Raw genomic sequence first — 18,462 nt, forward strand, 5'->3', positions numbered from 1 at the left:
TCCCCTGTATCCTGGCCAATATTTATCCCTCAATCCACATCACTAAAAAGTACAGATTATCTGGTCATTATCACATTAATGTTTGTAGGCATTGAGCACCTCGAGTCTCGTTGCTGAGAGCATGCAGAAATCAAGCAGACAGCGGAAGGAGCACGCGGCAAACCAAACTTCCCACCCACCCTTTCCCTCAACCTCATCATCATAGGCAGTCCCTCGGTATCAAAGACGACTGATTTGCCGCACACTTTTTCCGCTACCTGCGCCTGACCTTTTCACGTTCGCGCCGTTGAGATTCGAAGAGCTCAACGCCCTCCCAGATGCATTTTCTCCACCGAGGGCGGTCTTCGGCCAGGGACTCCCAGATGTCAGTGGTGATATCGCACTTTACCAGGGAGGCTTTGAGGGTGTCCTTGTAATGTTTCTGCTGCCCACCTTTGGCTCGCTTGCTGTGAAGGAGCTCCGCATAGAGCACTTGCTTAGGGAGCCTCGTGTCTGGCATGCGAACTATGTGGCCTGCCCAGCGAAACTGATCGAATGTGGTCAGTGCTTCAGTGTTAGGGATGTTAGCCTGGACGAGGACATTGATGTTGTTGCGCCTGTCCTCCCAGGGGATTTTCAGGATCTTGCGGAGACATGATTGGTGATATAGCTCCAACAACTTGAGGTGTCTTCTGTACATCGTCCATGCCTCTGATCCATACAGGAGGGCGGGTATCAACCACTGTCCCACCTGTGACAGAGACTGTAATTCCCATATTGGACTGTACAGTCACCTGAGAACTCACTTTTAAAGTGGAAGTAAGTCTTCGAGGGCCTGCCTATGATGATGATGACTGTTTCTGGGCTTGCTGTGGACAAATTGGCTGCCACAGTTCCTACATTACAACAGTGAATATATTTCAAAAGTACTTCATTGGCTGCAAAGTGCTTTGGGATGCCCTGAGGTTGTGAAAGGCGCTACGTAAATGCAAGTCTTTGTTTAGTAAATATCCCAAGGAGCTTCACTAAGATGGAAGTAGATACTCAACAGTGGTTCATGACTACGGGTCGTTCCAAAGCGCTTTACAGCTAATGAAGTTTTCGGTGCGTTTGCGTCTCCCGTTGGCACTAATGGGGAGTAAATGACTTTTTGCCGGGGGGTGGCACTGCTAACGAACTCCGTGGGAGTTTAGCAGCGGCGGTAGATGGTAGCGCCCTGTTCCAACTGGTAGCGTCCCGCTCCACTGCGCCGATGATGACAACATCGTCACCATGCGCAGCTACCTGTTTTTGCCCCAGAGCGAAAACTCGGTTGCGCCCACTAAACCGATGCCAGCAACAACTTCAGGGGCGCATACCAGGCTGGAGGCTGCCAACGGAGAGAAAATTAAAGGGGAGGTGGGAAATTGAAAAAAAAAAATGGTCGACTTACCGGTCACAGCCTTCTTCCTGCATGATCGCGGGGTGCGTGCCGCGGTCTTGCAGCCTGGCCCTCTGCTTGCGTGTCGGGTAGCTGCCATGGCATACCGCTCCCTGATAAACCCGTTTCCCGCCCGCAGAGTCGGCACCTGGCCCTCGCCTTTAATGAAGTGGGGGAGGCCTTGTCTATGTGGCCTTCGCAGAGTCTTTCCATCCCGCTCGCGCCCCACAGAGCAAGTGGAGAGCAATATTTTGTGCTCCACTTGCTCTCGGGGGCGGTGACCCGAATATAGGTTGCGGGTTGGGACTTCCGCGCCTGGTGGTGGAACTCCCGCCTCGGGCCGTTACTGCCCCCAAATGGGGCGGTACACAATTTCGCCCCGCTGGAATAAAAAGCTAGTATCAATAATGGTGACCATGAAACTATCAGATTGTCGTAAAAGCCCATCTAGTTCACTCATGTCCTTTAGGGAAGGAAATCTGTCACCCTGACCCAGTCTGGTCGATGTGTGACTCCAGTCTCAAACCAACATGGTTGACTCTTAACTGCCATCTACAATGGCCAAGTAAGCCACTCAAGGGCAATTAGGAATGGACAATAAATGCGGGCCTTGCTAGTGATGCCCACATCCCGTGAATGAATATTTAAAAAAAAACATAGGGTTGCAGAGATAGGGCAGGCAAGGTCACAAAGGGTTTTAAATTCAATACTTTGGGGGACAGGGAGCCAGTGGAAATTGGCAAGGACAGGATTGGATATGGGTAGTGGAGTTTTGGCCAAGTTGGAGTTAATAAATGGTGGAATATACAACGTAAGTGAAGAAACCATTGGAGAAGGCAAGCCCGGGGTAACAGATATGGATGAAGATTTCAGTGGTGGTGGAAGTAGATTATGTAATGGAGGTGGGAATAGGCTTTCTTGGTGATGGATAGTATATTCGCTTTGAGTTTTAGCTCAGGCTCACACTGAATGCTGAGGATGTGTGCCATCGGGTTCAGACGAATTGAGCACCCACGAGTTGGGGGCTCGGATATAAAGTGTTTGTGAGGACCCAAACAGTATGGCTTTGGTTTTGCTGAAGGTAATTTGGATGTGATTCTGGTTTATCCAGATCTTGATGTCTGACAGTCAGATGCCACAGTGGTGGTTGGAATTCATGGTGGTGATAGAGAGGTGGGGGTGCATACTTCAGCATACATATGGAGGCTACAGATAATGTCACCAATGGGCAGAACATAGATAAGGAATAAGAGGGAGCCTAGGATGTAACCTTGGGACAGTCCTGAGGTGCCAGTACATGGATGGTTTAAAAAAAAGTCCATTGCAGGAGAGATATTGGGACAGTTCGGAGTGGGACAAAGTGGGAACAATGCCACTGCAAGTGGATCATATGTGGAGGAGAGTGCAGAGGTCAATTGTATTGAACTTTGCAGAGAGGTTGAGAAGATAATGTTGTTGGTGTCTTTGACCTGTGTGGTCTTGATAATATAGGTAGAGTGAAAACAGGAAGGGAGGGATATGTATAGGGAATAATGGAAGGCGTGTACAGAGCTGAGTAGCGATGATGCACTGAGGACAAAGTTTAAGGATGGCTGGGGTGGGAAATGGAAAATAAATCATAAAGACACAGTAAGATGTTCTCTCAGGTAGGGATTAAGTTATAATGTTTGCAAAAAGGAACGAGAGCTTCACATCCAGCATTGTACTGAATGCTGGCATTGGATGCCAAAAGTGGGAAAAAAAGATCAGTGTAAGCCAAAAATTCACCAAATAAAAAATGTCTAAAATGTTATTTGAAGTTATACTTTTAGCAATGTTTTACGATGGCACAGACACATTTGTTGGTGTATCAATATATCACGGCTCAGATGTGGTACAGATATGTACAGCACGGATTTACATTTAAAGTTTCAATCTATTCTGCTAGGAGGAGACAGAGACTAGTTCTTTCCCCACAAGATGGAAGGAAAAAAACAACATGCGAGTCACTTTGGGCCATTTTGCACAACTTCCAGTGGCTGGAGCAAGGTTGATGACGTTAAAAGGAAATCTTGATGGAAAACTAATTCAATTCATTATGCAAAGCATATTCATTGTTTTCAATTAAAGGGCTGAATAGCGGCCGACTCAGTTCTCAGAATTAACAAGTGCCAGTTTTGAAGGGAACCGGAAATTGATTCAGGTAACCATCTGCAAATGTGAGTTCAGGCTCTGACAAAAACAACAGTTTCTAAATGCAAGTTGCATGACTTCTTTAAACAGGCGACCTGCTAATGAGAATATTGTTCAACACCATTAATATCCTATATAAATAAAATTATTATCCTATATAAATAAAACCTACATCTGCAATAAAACAGTTTTTGATTACACAGGTTTCTCGGTGCCAAATACTATTCACTCACCAGGAAGGTGGGCAGGTAACCTACAGCCAGTCCTGTGCAAACACTGCTCAAGAGTGGCCATTTTGACATAAAATTTACCAATGATTCCAATTTTTTTAATTAGATTTATTTTCTTTGCCCGTCACCGGTACAGTTAAGCCTTTGAATATTGCAGTAGGATTCTAACCAAGATTAGAAAGAAAGACTTGCATTTATAGAGCGCCTTTCATAACCACTGGACATCTCAAAACGCTTTACAGCCAATGAAGTACTTTTGGAGCGGTCACAGTTGTAATGTGGAAAACATGGCAGCCAATTTGCACACAGCAAGCTGCCACAAACAGCCATGTGATAATGACCAGATAATCTGTTTGTGTTATGTTGGTTGAGGAATAAATATTGATCAGGACACTGAGAATAACTTCCCTGCTCTTCTTCAAAATAGTGCCATGGGATTTTTTACATCCACCTGAGACCAGGCAGGGCCTCAGTTTAAAGTCTCATCCGAAAGACGGCACTTCCAACAGTGCAGCACTCCCTCAACACTGCATTGGAGTGTCAGCCCAGATTTATGTGCTCAAGTCCCGAGAATGGGACTCGAGCCCACAACCTTCTGACTCAGAGGCAAGTGTGCTACCCACTGAGCCACAGCTGACACTTAGGTTAATTTTATTTCTAAAAATACTGTTACTTGAATGCTTCAATTTATTACTGTAATTCTTTTTGATTTTCAGTGATGTAAATCATTTGTATCGATCCTGTAGGTCACAAAGATACATGCGGATCTTGAAAGATGATAAGCTATTCAGAACTCAGCAGATTAATTTGCACTCGCAAGACATAAAATTGATTCAAATTTGAATAACCAAGCAGCTCACATAGATGATTAAAAAGACAACTTTGAACTGAGTTGCCTTGAATAAAGTCCGTTGAAAACTATTGGGGAAAAAAATGAAATTCATGAGAATAAACTGGTAAATGCTGGAAGCAAATTCTAGAGACCTTTAAAGAAAGTGATGTTATTTCTGCTCCTCACTTCGCTAGCTCAGATATTGTATTTCTGTTGGTATGGGCAACCTATCAAATGTCACTATGACCTTTCAATTAATATAAGACTGCTGCTAGAGTGATGATTTGCATGAGTGAGTATTTCAATTTCCATTTTGTTGAATTATCACTCCTTGGAGCAATGGCAATATGGCTGACGGAAGAAAAAATCAGAACCTACAGAGCGAGCAGAATAATGGCGTGGCTGGAGGAACATAGACCTTCAGTTGAGTGCCTCTTATGTGGGTTCATGAACAAAGATATTCTGATTACTGTACAATAATAATTTAATCAATTGCTTATAATTCAAGTTTCTTTTTGCACTAACAGTTTTTGAATTATCCAGTCATTCCAATGAAGGAATTTGAATAAAACAGCAACTCAGGATTTTTGTCACTGAAAATTGAAATTTCTCTGGCATTAAATTGACAGCAAGACCAATTCTTTCAAACAATTTGGATTAAGTTTATTAAACACACACACCTGCACATAGCCGATCGAACACAACAGCAGTCTATGAGTATTCTATGAACTCTACTTAATTGCAACAGGTAAGGTATTGGTGCTGGAATTCCGATGTCCCAGGTCCGTACGAAGTTTCGACGGATCCGGGAAGACATTGGGAAAGCCTGTTTTCAGCACGCAATGCGCATGCGCTGAAAACCAGCTTTTCCGATCTATCAAGTTTTTAACTTGGTAGATCATCCACAGATCGGGAGCGAGGACATTTGTAGGGCAAGATTTCTGATATTTAAGGATATCTTGCCCAGTAAATGTCCTCAAAAGTCTTGCGCCTGAAAAAGCAGGCGTATAGCCTACTTTTACAGGCGCAAGTGTTTAAAAATACACAAAAACATCTTAAAATAAAGTTATAAAAACACATTATTCTTAAAAATCCTCCCCACAACAGTAAGTTTATTTTTAACCATAATTAAAAAAACATTTTTAAAAATTGGGAAAATATTTTATTTTTATAGGACATAATAACTTTAATTTCAATTAATTTTAAATGTGTGGTCTGTTTTTTATTTTATTATTTTATGTGATTGCTTTTGTTCCCATAAATAGCACTGAGAACTCGTAGGTACGCGAGTCTCAGTGCTATTAATGGGAACCTGTGAAATACTTACCCGATTGGCTAAGCAGTCACATGTGACTGCATCTTCTGCATCGGGATCCTCTGCACGGGAATCAGGGCGCCTCCTAGACCACCAGGTAAATTCGTTAAAAATATCCAGCGAAGAGGCAATTGCGCGCGGGAAGACCCCCAGAGGAATTTCTGGGCCAATGAGTTACAGACTTATACAAATATATACTTCCCTCTGAGTCAAGCAAAGCACGCGGCCTTCTTCCTTGCTTCTTGTCTGATCCTGTGGAGAGGGAGATTTCCTGCTTTGCTGCGTGGTCATCCAAAAAGAGAGAGAACAGGCTTTGCGCTTGTCTTTTTATATCTCTTAAGATCCATTGTCCCTCAACATAAGTTGTAAAGCCCCAGGATTGGGCCTTCGTTTCAGGGCAGTTCTTTATTGGATGCATCTATTTATACGAACTGAAATGCAGCCGTTTCTCTGATTGGTCCCCTTGGAGGATAAGCCACACCCTGAAGTTCCTCTGGAATGTGTAACTGGAACCACCCAGCCCAAGTTCTGAGTGAATTTCCAATTTGTAATTCAATCCATTTTGACTTCAGAAGCCACAGAGGATAGATCTCCCCAAAACCACCAAGTTCCTGCCGAAGTCCATTACCCCAGCATAAGTGCATTCCCCCCCCTCCCCACCCCCCACCCCATAGATGGGGCATTGTGTGAGGATTGTTAACATGTTTATTGGGTATGAAGTGAATAGTGACAGTGTCGTGACTTCTGGATCATCCACCCCAACGATGTCCCTTGTCACACACACACCGAGTTTGCACGCACCAGGGGTAGGAATAACGTGATCCATCTTCTCTGAGTTCCCTCTCTCCTCTCCGACAACCCCCCCACCTGTGACTTTTCCCCACCCTCCCAAGCTCTATCTCGCCGCCCTCCCCCCACCGCCCCCAAGCTCTCTCCCCACTTTTTGCTCTCCCTGCCTGTCACCCACTCTCCCCCCAGGCCGCTCTCCCTAGCGCTGTGGGAGGCGCGGGGCCTGGCACTGTGGGACGCTCGGCGGATGTGTTTGGTTGCTCAGTGGAGGCAACATGGTGTTGGATGCATGTGCAGAAAAGGGTTAGTAGGAATTGTGCTGGTGGGGGGGGGGGGGGGGGGGCGGTGCGGAGTCGGTGATATTTGTTCTAACTCTCGCTTCTGCGCATTCGTCGGGAGACACATGCGCAGAAGGGAGACTTAGTACAAATAGTTACTCTGTTCTTTATTGGCTTTCCTGACACGTGACTGTCTGCAGGAACTGGAGCCATTCCTTGATTAGGTTAATCGTTTTCCTATTAACATCTTTTATAGTTTGGTGAGCTTCGATGGGCCTGCCCACCCCGAAAGTCATGTTCCTTTTGTTCCTTAAGCTCCGCCCAGAAGTGAAGACTTGAACTTGGATGTACCGATTTTGTCCCTCGAGTTCAAACCGCAGCCTGTCTGTGTAATCTGCACTTTCGACATTTATACACACACTAAATTCACCTTTACTACATACATCCCATATCAATTCTATCATTATTATACACTTTTATTCTTACAATGTAGGAATGTAGGAAGAGGAGAAGGCCATTTAGCTCCTTGAGTTTGTTCTGCCATTCAATGCAATCATGGATCTATGACCTAACTCGATATACTTGCCTTTGTCCCATTATTCCTCAATACCTTTGGTTAATAGAGGACATCAGCGGGCGGTTCCCGGTGGTACTCCCCTCCCGCCCGCTCCAGCCCAAGTGGAAACTGGGAGAGAGGAAACCGGAGGCAAAACTCGGAGGCAGTCAGCGCTAAGGCCACCAATATTGGGCCCTTAGACTTGGGTGTACAGGGCACAATTTCAAAATTTGCAGATGGCACAAAACTTGGATGTATAGTGAACAGTGAGGAGAATAGTGATAGACTTCAAGAAGACATAGACAGGCTGATGGAATGGGCGTACACATGGCAGATGAAATTTAACGCAGAAAAGTGTGAAGTGATGCATTTTGGTAGGAAGAACAAGAGACAATATAAACTAAGGAGTACAATTCTAAAGGTTTAGCTAGTCTAAAACTTATGATACTGTGATCACTGTTTCCGATCACTATTCTGTATCCCCAGGACAGAAAGACCTGGGGGTATATGTGCACATATCGTTGAAGGTGGCAGGACAGGTTGAGAAAGCAGTTAAAAGAGCATACAGGATCTTGAGCTTTATAAATAGAGCACAAAAGCAAGGAAGTTAGAATGAACCTTTGGCCTCAACTGGAGTATTGTGTCCAATTCTAGGCACCGCACTTTAGGAAGGATATGAAGGCCTTAGAGAGGGTACTTAAAAGATTTACAAGAATGGTTCCAGGGATGAGGGACTTCAGTTATGGGGATGGACTGGAGAAGCTTGGGTTGTTCTCCTTCGAGCAGAAAAGGTTGAGAGGAGATTTGATGGAGGTGTTAAAAAGTCGATAGAGAAAAACTGTTCCCATTGGTAGAAGGGTTGAGAACCAGAGGACACAGATTTAAGGTGATTGGCAGAAGAACCAAAGGCGACGTCAGGAAAAATGTTTCTAGGCAACGAGTGGTTAGGGTCGAGAATTCACTGCCTGAAAGGGTGATGGAGGCAGATTCAATTGTGGCTAGCAAAAGGGAATTAGATAAGTACCTGAAGGGAAAAAAATTGCAAGGCTATGGGGAACAGGCGGGGGAGTGGGACTAGCTGAAGTGCTCTTGCAGAGAGCCGGCACAGGCTCGAAGGACTGAATGGCCTCCGATACTGTAACCATTCTATGACCTTGCTCAGCATGCCTGCATGATGGGCAGCCCTGGAACTCAAAATGGTGACTATCTGCTTTGGCGGCTGCAGCTGGTTCCTCCGACTATTTAGTTCACTGAATTAGACGGTTAGTCCCACAATACTGTTGGTTCTAGTTGTAAAGTTGAGCAGGTTAAAGACTTCATGGAAATTCAAGACCATTATATGTTTTCCATCAGCTGCCAGCCTTTCTTAAATATGGCCTTGAAAAGCTTTTCTTTCAGCTGAGGTTCATAGTCTGGAGCAGCTTTCCTCAGATTGACAATGAACGGTTCCCTCTGGTAGGAAAAAGCTTTGAAAAAATATAAACAGTAGCAGTTTCTCTTGCTTTGGCAGGCAGTTTCTTCTTCTTCAACACAGGGAAGCTTGTTTTAGCAACAAATTCGACAAATCTTTTATAATGTGATACAGGTATATATATATATATTCTATATATATTTTTTTTTATATATTATATATATATTATATACACACACAATGTAGACAAAAGCCACTTCAATTAGAATCTAGAACATTTATTTAAAATTTCAAAGAAAACCATGTTTTGAATAAATTCAGTGTAATATGAAAATAGGTGCATTTAATGTCCAAATTACAATACCCAGTTTTAAGATATTGATCTTCTGGATGCTGACTGTTCCAATAATAATGAAGAAAGTTGAATTAATTTACTCAGTTGGCACTGCAGGCTAAAGTTGCATTGTCAGATTAAAAGTCGTCCACCTAAAAAAAAGACAATAGTTCTTGTTAGAAATGTACAGTAATCATAAAACAAGATCTCTAGACTGAAATAAAATTATATTTGGGAATACAAACTGAAGAAGTGATTTATAAATCCACCCATTTTTGAAATGCAGCTTTTATCTTCAGCATTAGTGACTTATAAACATTTGTTCTTCTAATAGACAGAAAACAATGAACAATTATTGGGAATACAGCCAGAGGTATGGGAAGACTTGAGAATTTAGCTTTGGCCTCACAGCTGGTCTGAAACTGAATCTAAACTCTGAGCTTCACAATTGGATTCTAACCATGCGAGCAAAATTTCAGCAGCTCAAGAAATTGTTTAACTTTTACATTAACTAACTCAGTCAATGTGGAATATAACCAAAGCTTTAGGATACTTGTTAAATGCAAGAAGCTGTTCTCACCTCATCATCCTCCTCTGACATTGTGTCCTAGAAAAAAAGAAAACAACACAATTTTGTGAGCAATTTGATTTGATTTCCTGTGCACCATCTAATCTAATTCTTAGGCTTCTGTAACAAGTCTATTACATAGAAACATAGAAAATAGGTGCAGGAGTAGGCCATTCAGCCCTTCGAGCCTGCATCACCATTCAATAAGATCATGGCTGATCATTCACCTCAGTACCCCTTTCGTACTTTCTCTCCATACCCCTTGATCCCTTGAGCAGTCAGGGCCGTATCTAACTCCCTCTTTAATATATCTAACAAACTGGCATCAACAACTCTCTGCGGTAGTGAATTCCACAGGTTAACAACTCTCTGGGTGAAGAAGTTTCTCCTCATTTCGGTCCTAAATGGCCTACCCCTTTATCCTTAGACTGTGACCCCTGGTTCTGGACTTCCCCAACATCGGGAACATTCTTCCTGCATCTAACCTGTCTAGTCCCATCAGAATTTTATATGTCTCTATGAGATCCCCTCTCATTCTTCTAAACTCCAGTGAATACAGGCCCAGTCGATTCAGTCTCTCCTCATATGTCAGTCCTGCCATCCCGGGAATCAGTCTGGTGAACCTTCGCTGCATTCCCTCAATTGCAAGAACATCCTTCCTCAGATTAGGAGACTAAAACTGAACATAATATTCCAGGTGAGGCCTCACCAAGGCCCTGTACAACTGCATTAAGACCTCCTTGCTCCTAGACTCAAATCGCCTAGCTATGAAGGCCAACATGCCATTTGCCTTCTTCACCGCCTGCTGTACCTGCATGCCAACTTTCAATGACTGATGTACCACAACACCCAGGTCTCGTTGCACCTCCCCTTTTCCAAATTATTTGGTGTGGAAGTATAAAGACATGGAGGAGGGAATTTTGGCTGAGACAGTTTCACTACCCATTCTAACTTCAGATGACTATTGCCTGGCCTTGTCACAGTAAACAATTTTCAGACATGTGCCACACATGCAGGAATAACTTACTGCTCCTGTGGGCATTTTAAATAGATTAGACTGAAAAAGCCTCCCATCATTTTTGTGATCTGGAACAAGAAGTATTAAGTTATAGATGTTTGCAAGACTGCTCCAGCATTTCTTTGTAATACACCCATCTCCTTTATCTCCTCACCCACCATAAATGGTTAAGGATTATGTTCTGTTTGAATTCTTGACTCCTCAAAAGCTTCTGCCACCAGACTCTTTATCCAACATCAAATCCTGAGTGACTGTATATGTGTGAGATGTCTCTCCTCCACATCATATGTTGGATTGTATTAATACCAGCTCACATCAGGAAGATCAAAGCCATCGTATCTGACCCCCACCACAAACTTCATCCCCTTGCCACAAACGTCCCTGCCTGCCTGGGAACACCTCCCTGACCACTCCCTCAGGCCAGATCAGATCATTATGCTGTCCTGTTTGACGCAGAATTGAGCTTTGAACCCCACATCCTCTCCATCACCTAGAACACTCACTTTCACCTCTATTCGACGCAGAATTGAGCTTTGAACCCCACATCCTCTCCATCACCTAGAACACTCACTTTCACCTCTGCAACAGTACCTGTCTCTGCCCCTGCCTCAATTCCTCTGCCGCTGATTCCTTTTATGTACCTTTGTCACCTTCAGACTTGACGACTCTAATGTCTCTTTGCTGATCTCCCATCCTCCACAAATCCCAATTTGTCCAAAACATTGCCACGCACATCCTGCCCAGCACCAAGTCCTGCTCACCCATCAGCGCTGTTCTTACTGATCTATTTTGATTTCTTTATTTCCCAGTGCATTCAATTCAAAATGTTTGCATTCATCCACAAAACCCTCTGTGGCCTTGCCCATACTGTTTCTGCAATATCATACAATCCAATATCCTCGACTGTTCGTCATACTCCAGCCTTTGTGCATGATCCTTTAACCCACCATTGGTGCAACAGCCTTCAGCCACTTCAATCCTACTCTTTAGAAACCCTTTTGTAATTCTCTCAAACTTTGAATCTCTGGCGGGGAGGAAGTGGGGATGGTTGTATTGTGGTCTGAAAACCCGGAAGAACAGGTTTCTCTCAGGCTCTGTCGAATTTAACGACAGGGCCTGATTTAACATTTTTTGTCTCCTTGGCTACCTCTAGACATGACTATTCCAACGTACTTCTGGCTGACCTCCCACATTCTACCCTAGGTAAACTTGATATCCAAAATTTGTCTGCCCGTGTCCTAACTTGCACCAAGTCCAGTTCACCCATCACCCCTGTGCTCGCTGACTTCCATTGGCTCCCGGTTAAGCAACGCCTTGTTTTCAAAATTCTCATCTTTGTTTTCAAATCCCTCCATGGCCTTGCCCCTCCCTATCTCGGTAATCTTCTTTAGCCCTACAAGGTGCCCCCCCACCCCCCGCGAGATGTCTGCGGTCCTATAATCCTGCCCTCCCGAGCATCCCTGATTGTAATATCATCATCCTAGGCAGTCTCTCGGAATCGAAGAGGACTTGTTTCCACTCTTAACATGAGTTCTTAGATGGCTGAATACTCCAATACGAGAGCCACAGACTCTATCACAGGTGGGACAGACAGTCGTTGAGGGAAGGGGTGAGTGGGACTGGTTTGCCGCACGCTTTTTCAGCTGCCTGCGCTTGTTTTCTGCATGCTCTCAGCGATGAGACTCGAGGTGCTCAGCGGCCTCCCGGATGCACTTCCTCCACTTAGGGCGGTCTCTGGCCAGCGACTTGCAGGTATCAGTGGGGATGTTGCACTTTGACAGGGAGGCTTTGAGAGTGTACTTGTAACGTTTCCTCTGCCCACTTTTGGTTCGTTTGCTGTGAAGGAGTTCAGAGTAGAGTGCTTGCTTTGGGAGTCTTGTGTCAGGCATGTGAAACAATGTGATTTGCCCAGCGGAGCTGATCAAGTGTGGTCAGTGCTTCAATGCTGGGGATATTGGCCTGGCCGAGGACGCTGCTGTTGGTGCGTCTGTCCTCCCAGGGGATTTGTAGGATCTTGCGGAGACATCATTGGTGGTATCTCTCCGGCGACTTGTGAGGTCTGCTGTACATAGTCCATGTCATGTCCAGGACATAGTCGTCGTATTTACTGAGGCGTACGAAAGCATGGGCCTTACGCTAAACATCCGTAAGACAAAGATACTCCACCAGCCTGTCCTCGCCCTGCCGTCATCAAGATCCACGGCACAGCCTTGGACAATGTGGTCCATTTCCCATACCTCAGGAGCCTCTTATCAACAAGAGCAGGCATTGACGACGAGATTCAACACCGCCTCCACTGCGCCAGTGCAGCCTTCGGCCGCCTGAGGAAAAAAGAGTGTTTGAAGACCAGACCCTCAAAACTGCCACCAAGCTCATGGTCTACAGGGCTGTAGTAATACCTGCCCTCCTGTATGGCTGATTGTAATAGCTCAATCATTGGTGGCAGTGCCTTCTGTTGCCTCGGCCTCAAGCTCTGGAACTCCCTGCCTGAACCTCTCCGCCTCTCTACCTCTCTTTCCCCTTCAAGACGCTCCTTAAAATGTACCTCTTTGACCAAACCCTGCGCTAATTTCTACTTATGCGGCTCGGTGTCAAATTTCTATCGCATAATACTCCTGTGAAGTGCCTTGGGATGTTTCACTACATTAAAGGCGCTATATAAATACAAGTTGTTGTTGCTGTAGTTGCTGAATGATCCTCTTCCATATTTTGCCACTGGGCTAATAGCCCTCCATGAAAATGATAACCATGGTATGTTACGCCGACAATTTATTAAAAGCATATTTATTTACATAGAATCAGAAACTTACGGCACAGATGGAGTCTGTGCCAGCCAAAAAAAGAGCTATCCAGCCGAGGGAGTGCAGCGAAGGTTCACCAGACTGATTCCCGGGATGGCGGGACTGACATATCAAGAAAGACTGGATCAACTGGGCTTGTATTCACTGGAGTTCAGAAGAATGAGAGGGGATCTCATAGAAACGTTTAAAATTCTGACGGGTTTAGACAGGTTAGATGCAGGAAGAATGTTCCCAATGTTGGGGAAGTCCAGAACCAGGGGTCACAGTCTAAGGATAAGGGGTAAGCCATTTAGGACCGAGATGAGGAGAAACTTCTTCATCCAGAGAGTGGTGAACCTGTGGAATTCTCTACCACAGAAAGTAGTTGAGGCCAATTCACTAAATATATTCAAAAAGGAGTTAGATGTAGTCCTTACTACTAGGGGGTCAAGGGGTATGGCGAGAAAGCAGGAATGGGGTACTGAAGTTGCATGTTAAGCCATCAACTCATTGAATGGTGGTGCAGGCTCGAAGGGCCGAATGGCCTACTCCTGCACCTATTTTCTATGTTATCGCACTTTCCAGTTCTTGGTCCACAGCCTTGAAGGTTACAGCACTTCAAATGCATATCCAAGTACTTTTTAAATGTGATGAGCGTTTCTGCCTCTACCACCCTTTCAGGCAGTGAGTTCCAAACCCCCACCACCCTCTAGCTGAAAATAGTTCTCCTCAACTCCCCTCTCAACCTTCTACCAATTACTTTAAATCTATGCCCCCTGGTTATTGTCCTCTCTGCTAAAGGAAATATGTCCTTCCTATCAACTCTATCTCGGCCCCCATAATTTTATACACCTCAATCAAGTCTCCTTTCGGCCTCCTCTGTTCCAAAGAAATCAACCCCAGCCAATCTAATCTTTCCTCATAGCTAAAACTCTCCAGTCCTGGCAACATTCTCGTAAATCTCCTCTGAACTCTCTCTAGTGCAATCACATCTTTATTGTAATGTGATGGTCAGAACAATGCGCAGTACTCCAGCTGTGGTCTAACATCCTCAGACGATAAATTAGGTAACTGGTAAATCATGTTGTCATCATGCAAACTGGTATGGCCACATATTTAACAAACATATTTAAAATTGTTGATATCATTTCAATACTATAAAATAACTAACACAATCTCTCCCTCTTGGGTCACCCACTGCTACATCCCTCCTCCATACTTCTGCCTCCAGCTGGGAGGATGGGATAGTCCAGGCTAGCAACTTTCTAATGGCTACCAAAAATATTGATCCATAAGGTGCATTTCCATATGTTGGGCTTGGCCATGACATTTTTGACTCCTACTCCATCTGTTAGCTCAGACAGAACCTCAAATATGGGACATAGCTCTACAGTACAACGTTAACTGTGTGCTATATTGGCCTCCAGTAGAGGTTCTGGTACAGACAGAAGAAACCCATCTAAGACTCACTGATTTAGTTTTAACCTTTAACGTTTGGCAAAACTCAAACTGAATATGAGGCTGCGTTTAAAATACACTGCTGGAAACCAAATTTAAAATGTACAAATAAGGTTGGAGCAGTGAGGTTGGACTAAAACCTAAACATAGAAACATAGAAAATAGGTGCAGGAGTAGGCCATTCTGCCCTTCGAGCCTGCACCACCATTCAATAAGATCATGGCTGATCGTTCACCTCAGTACCCCTTTCCTGCTTTCTCTCCATACCCCTTGAAGCCTTTAGCCATAATGGCCATATCTAACTCTCTCTTGAATATATCCAATGAACTGGCATCAACAACTCTCTGCAGTAGGGAATTCCACAGGTTAACAACTCTGAGTGAAGAAGTTTCTCCTCATCTCAGTCCTAAATGGCTTACCCCTTATCCTTAGACTATGTCCCCTGGTTCTGGACTTTCCCAACATCGGGAACATTCTTCCTGCATCTAACCTGTCCAGTCCCGTCAGAATTTTATATGTTTCTATGAGATCCCCTAAACTCCGGTGAATACAGGCCCAGTCGATCCAGTTCCTTCTCATATGTCAGTCCTGCCATCCCTGGAATCAGTCTGGTGAACCTTCGCTGCACTCCCTCAATAGCAAGAACGTCCTTCCTCAGATTAGGAGACCACAACTGAACACAATATTCCAGGTGAAGCCTCACCAAGGCCCTGTACAACTGCAGTAAGACCTCCCTACTCCTATACTCAAATCCCCTAGCTATGAAGGCCAACATACCATTTGCGTTCTTTATCGCCTGCTGTACCTGCATGCCAACTTTCAATGACTGATGTACCATGACACCCAGGTCTCATTGCACCTCCCCTTTTCCTAATCTACCGCCATTCAAATAATATTCTGCCTTTGTGTTTTTGCCACCAAAGTGGATAACCTCACATTTATCCACATTGTACTGCATCTGCCATGCGTTTGCCCACTCACCTAACCTGTCCAAGTCACCCTGCAGTCTCTTAGCGTCTTCCTCACAGCTCACATTGCCACCCAGCTTAGTGTCATCTGCAAACTTGGAGATATTGCACTCAATTCCTTCAACTAAATCATTAATGTATATTGTAAATAGCTGTGGTCCCAGCACTGAGCCCTACAGCACCCCACGAGTCACTGCCTGCCATTCTGAAAAAGACTCGTTTATCCCGACTCTCTGCTTCCTGTCTGCCAATCAGTTCTCTAGGCACATCATTTTGTAAAACTTGTAATAGACTTACTGGGTCTTCAATCCCAACATTCCAACTACCAGAGATGAGCCCATGAATCCTAACTTTTTATTTACTATCCACTTTACTTACAGCATTGGAGAAGTGAAGCAGAGCAACAACAACTCCGGTTGAGGTGGAGTGTAGAATGTTTCAGTGTAAGGGGTGTCGCAGTTGTGTGGGGCAGACTGGTTGGGCTGGGTGCTTTTTATCTTTCCGCCATTGTTCATTGGTTTATATGTAACCTTCAGGGCTGCAGACCAAGGGTCGTGTGGCTCTTTGTCGGCCGGCACGGACACGATGGACTGAAATGGCCTCCTTCTGCGCTGTAAATTTCTATGTTTCTATAACTGGTAGGAAAGTGCTTGGTTCCTCTTGCGCTGTGATATTTAAATAGAAACCCTGCTTCTCAAGTTTGATTCCTGTCTAACTATAGCTACACACATTAGCCAAATGCAGAAGGTTAACACCACTAACTGTAGTTAGACAGAAATTTAAAGTGTTTCATCATCAACAACAAGGACACCATATAATGGCCCCAAGTTTCCACACGCGGCAAATCAGGCGCCCCTCCGAGCTGGGCGCCCGTTTTTCGCCCCGAAAACGGCGCCTGAAAAAAAACGCGCTATTCTCGAGCGCTTTGCAGTTCGATGGCTGCTTGGTGCGGCGCACAGGGGGCGGAGCCTACCACTCGCGCCAATTTTGTAAGTAGGAGGGGGCGGGTACAATTTAAATGAGTTTTTTTCATGCCGGCAACCCTGCGCGTGCGCGTTGGAGCGTTCGCGCACGCGCAGTCTGAAGGAAACATTGGCACTTGGCCATTTTAAAAGGTGCTGCAGAAAAAGTGAAAATTTGTTTATTGAATCCTTGCAAAGGCTTGCATTTTAATTTTCTTGATATTTCTGTGTGTGAGGGTGAGGGAGTGCATTCTGTAATTAAAGATAGACTGTGATAAATGGGACACATGCACTTGTTTGAGACTATTCAAATTCTTTGTAGCTGTTCAATTTTTAACATTTTTTAATAAAACCACATTGCCCTTCCATGATCAGCACTGAGACTTCTTCCAGCTTTCACCCCCTGCCGTCGGTCGAGCCTGACGGCAAACCGCTGCCTCAAGCACTGAGGCTTCCTGCAGCCTTCTCCCTCCCTCCCCCCCCCCCTGCCGTTGGTCGGTCCCAATGGCAAACCGCTGCCTAAAAGGCCTGCCTGAAGCACTTTCACACAGGTAGGAACATGGTTTATTTAATCTTTTCTTTGCTTATAAATTTTTATTCAGGTTGGATTTATTTGTATAATATTTGTATAAGTATAACTAAGGATTTATTGTAGAATTTAATGACTTCCCTTCCCCCCCCCCCGCCACCTCGTTCCCGACGCCTAATTTGTAACCTGCGCCTGATTTTTTAATGTGCAGACAAGGTTTTTTCAAGCCTACAAAAATCTTCACTTGCTCCATTCTAAGTTAGTTTGGAGTACGTTTTCACTGTGGAAACTTTCAAATCAGGCGTCAGTGGCCGGACACGCCCCGTTTTGAAAAAAAAATTCTGTTCAAAAGTGAAACTGTTCTACCTGACTAGAACTGCAGAAAACTTAAATGTGGAGAATTCCGATTTCTAAGATATTCCGTTCTCCACCAGTTGCTCCTAAAAATCAGGAGCAAATCATGTGGAAACTTAGGGCCAATAATTTGTTTAGGATTTAATAGGGTGTTTAAAGTGGATGACAGTAATGCACGATACAGGAACAGCCGATAGAGGTAAGCGTGGGCTGAGAAGAACTTGCCATGTTCTTCCATTAGTTGATGAATGTTCAAATGCAGCTGCACCAAAATCTGTTTAAACAAATACCGATATAACAAATTCACCACTCGGCTTAATTTCCTATAATTCCATCTCTCCACAGTTACTTGGCATTTAATTGCTATTTCACCACTTAAAGGGCCCAAGTTTCCACACGTGCCTAGAACGGCACAGTCCCGACCTGGACGCCCGTTTTTCGCGCCACAAAGTGCGCCTAAAAAAATCTTCGGTATTCTCCACCTACTTGCAGGTCCTCTGGCCCTCGGC

At 44.5% G+C, this 18,462-nt stretch overlaps 1 protein-coding gene across 2 annotated transcripts in view; it reads right to left on the bottom strand.

Annotated features, from left to right (window-relative positions):
• Positions 1 to 9,289: 9,289 nt before the first annotated feature.
• dnai2b (dynein, axonemal, intermediate chain 2b) overlaps positions 9,290 to 18,462 on the bottom strand; it is an 89,690-nt gene continuing 80,517 nt past the window's right edge. For both annotated transcript variants that reach the window (XM_070857682.1, XM_070857683.1), the window contains exons 14-15: positions 9,897 to 9,923; positions 9,290 to 9,468 (exon numbers count right to left, since the gene is read on the bottom strand). In XM_070857682.1, coding sequence (XP_070713783.1) covers positions 9,454 to 9,468; positions 9,897 to 9,923 — 42 coding nt within the window. In that variant the 3' untranslated portion in view covers positions 9,290 to 9,453. The remainder of the gene's footprint in view (positions 9,469 to 9,896; positions 9,924 to 18,462) is intronic.

The sequence above is a fragment of the Pristiophorus japonicus genome, chromosome 16 (genome assembly GCF_044704955.1).
Source record: "Pristiophorus japonicus isolate sPriJap1 chromosome 16, sPriJap1.hap1, whole genome shotgun sequence".
Taxonomy (NCBI): Eukaryota; Metazoa; Chordata; class Chondrichthyes; family Pristiophoridae; genus Pristiophorus; species Pristiophorus japonicus.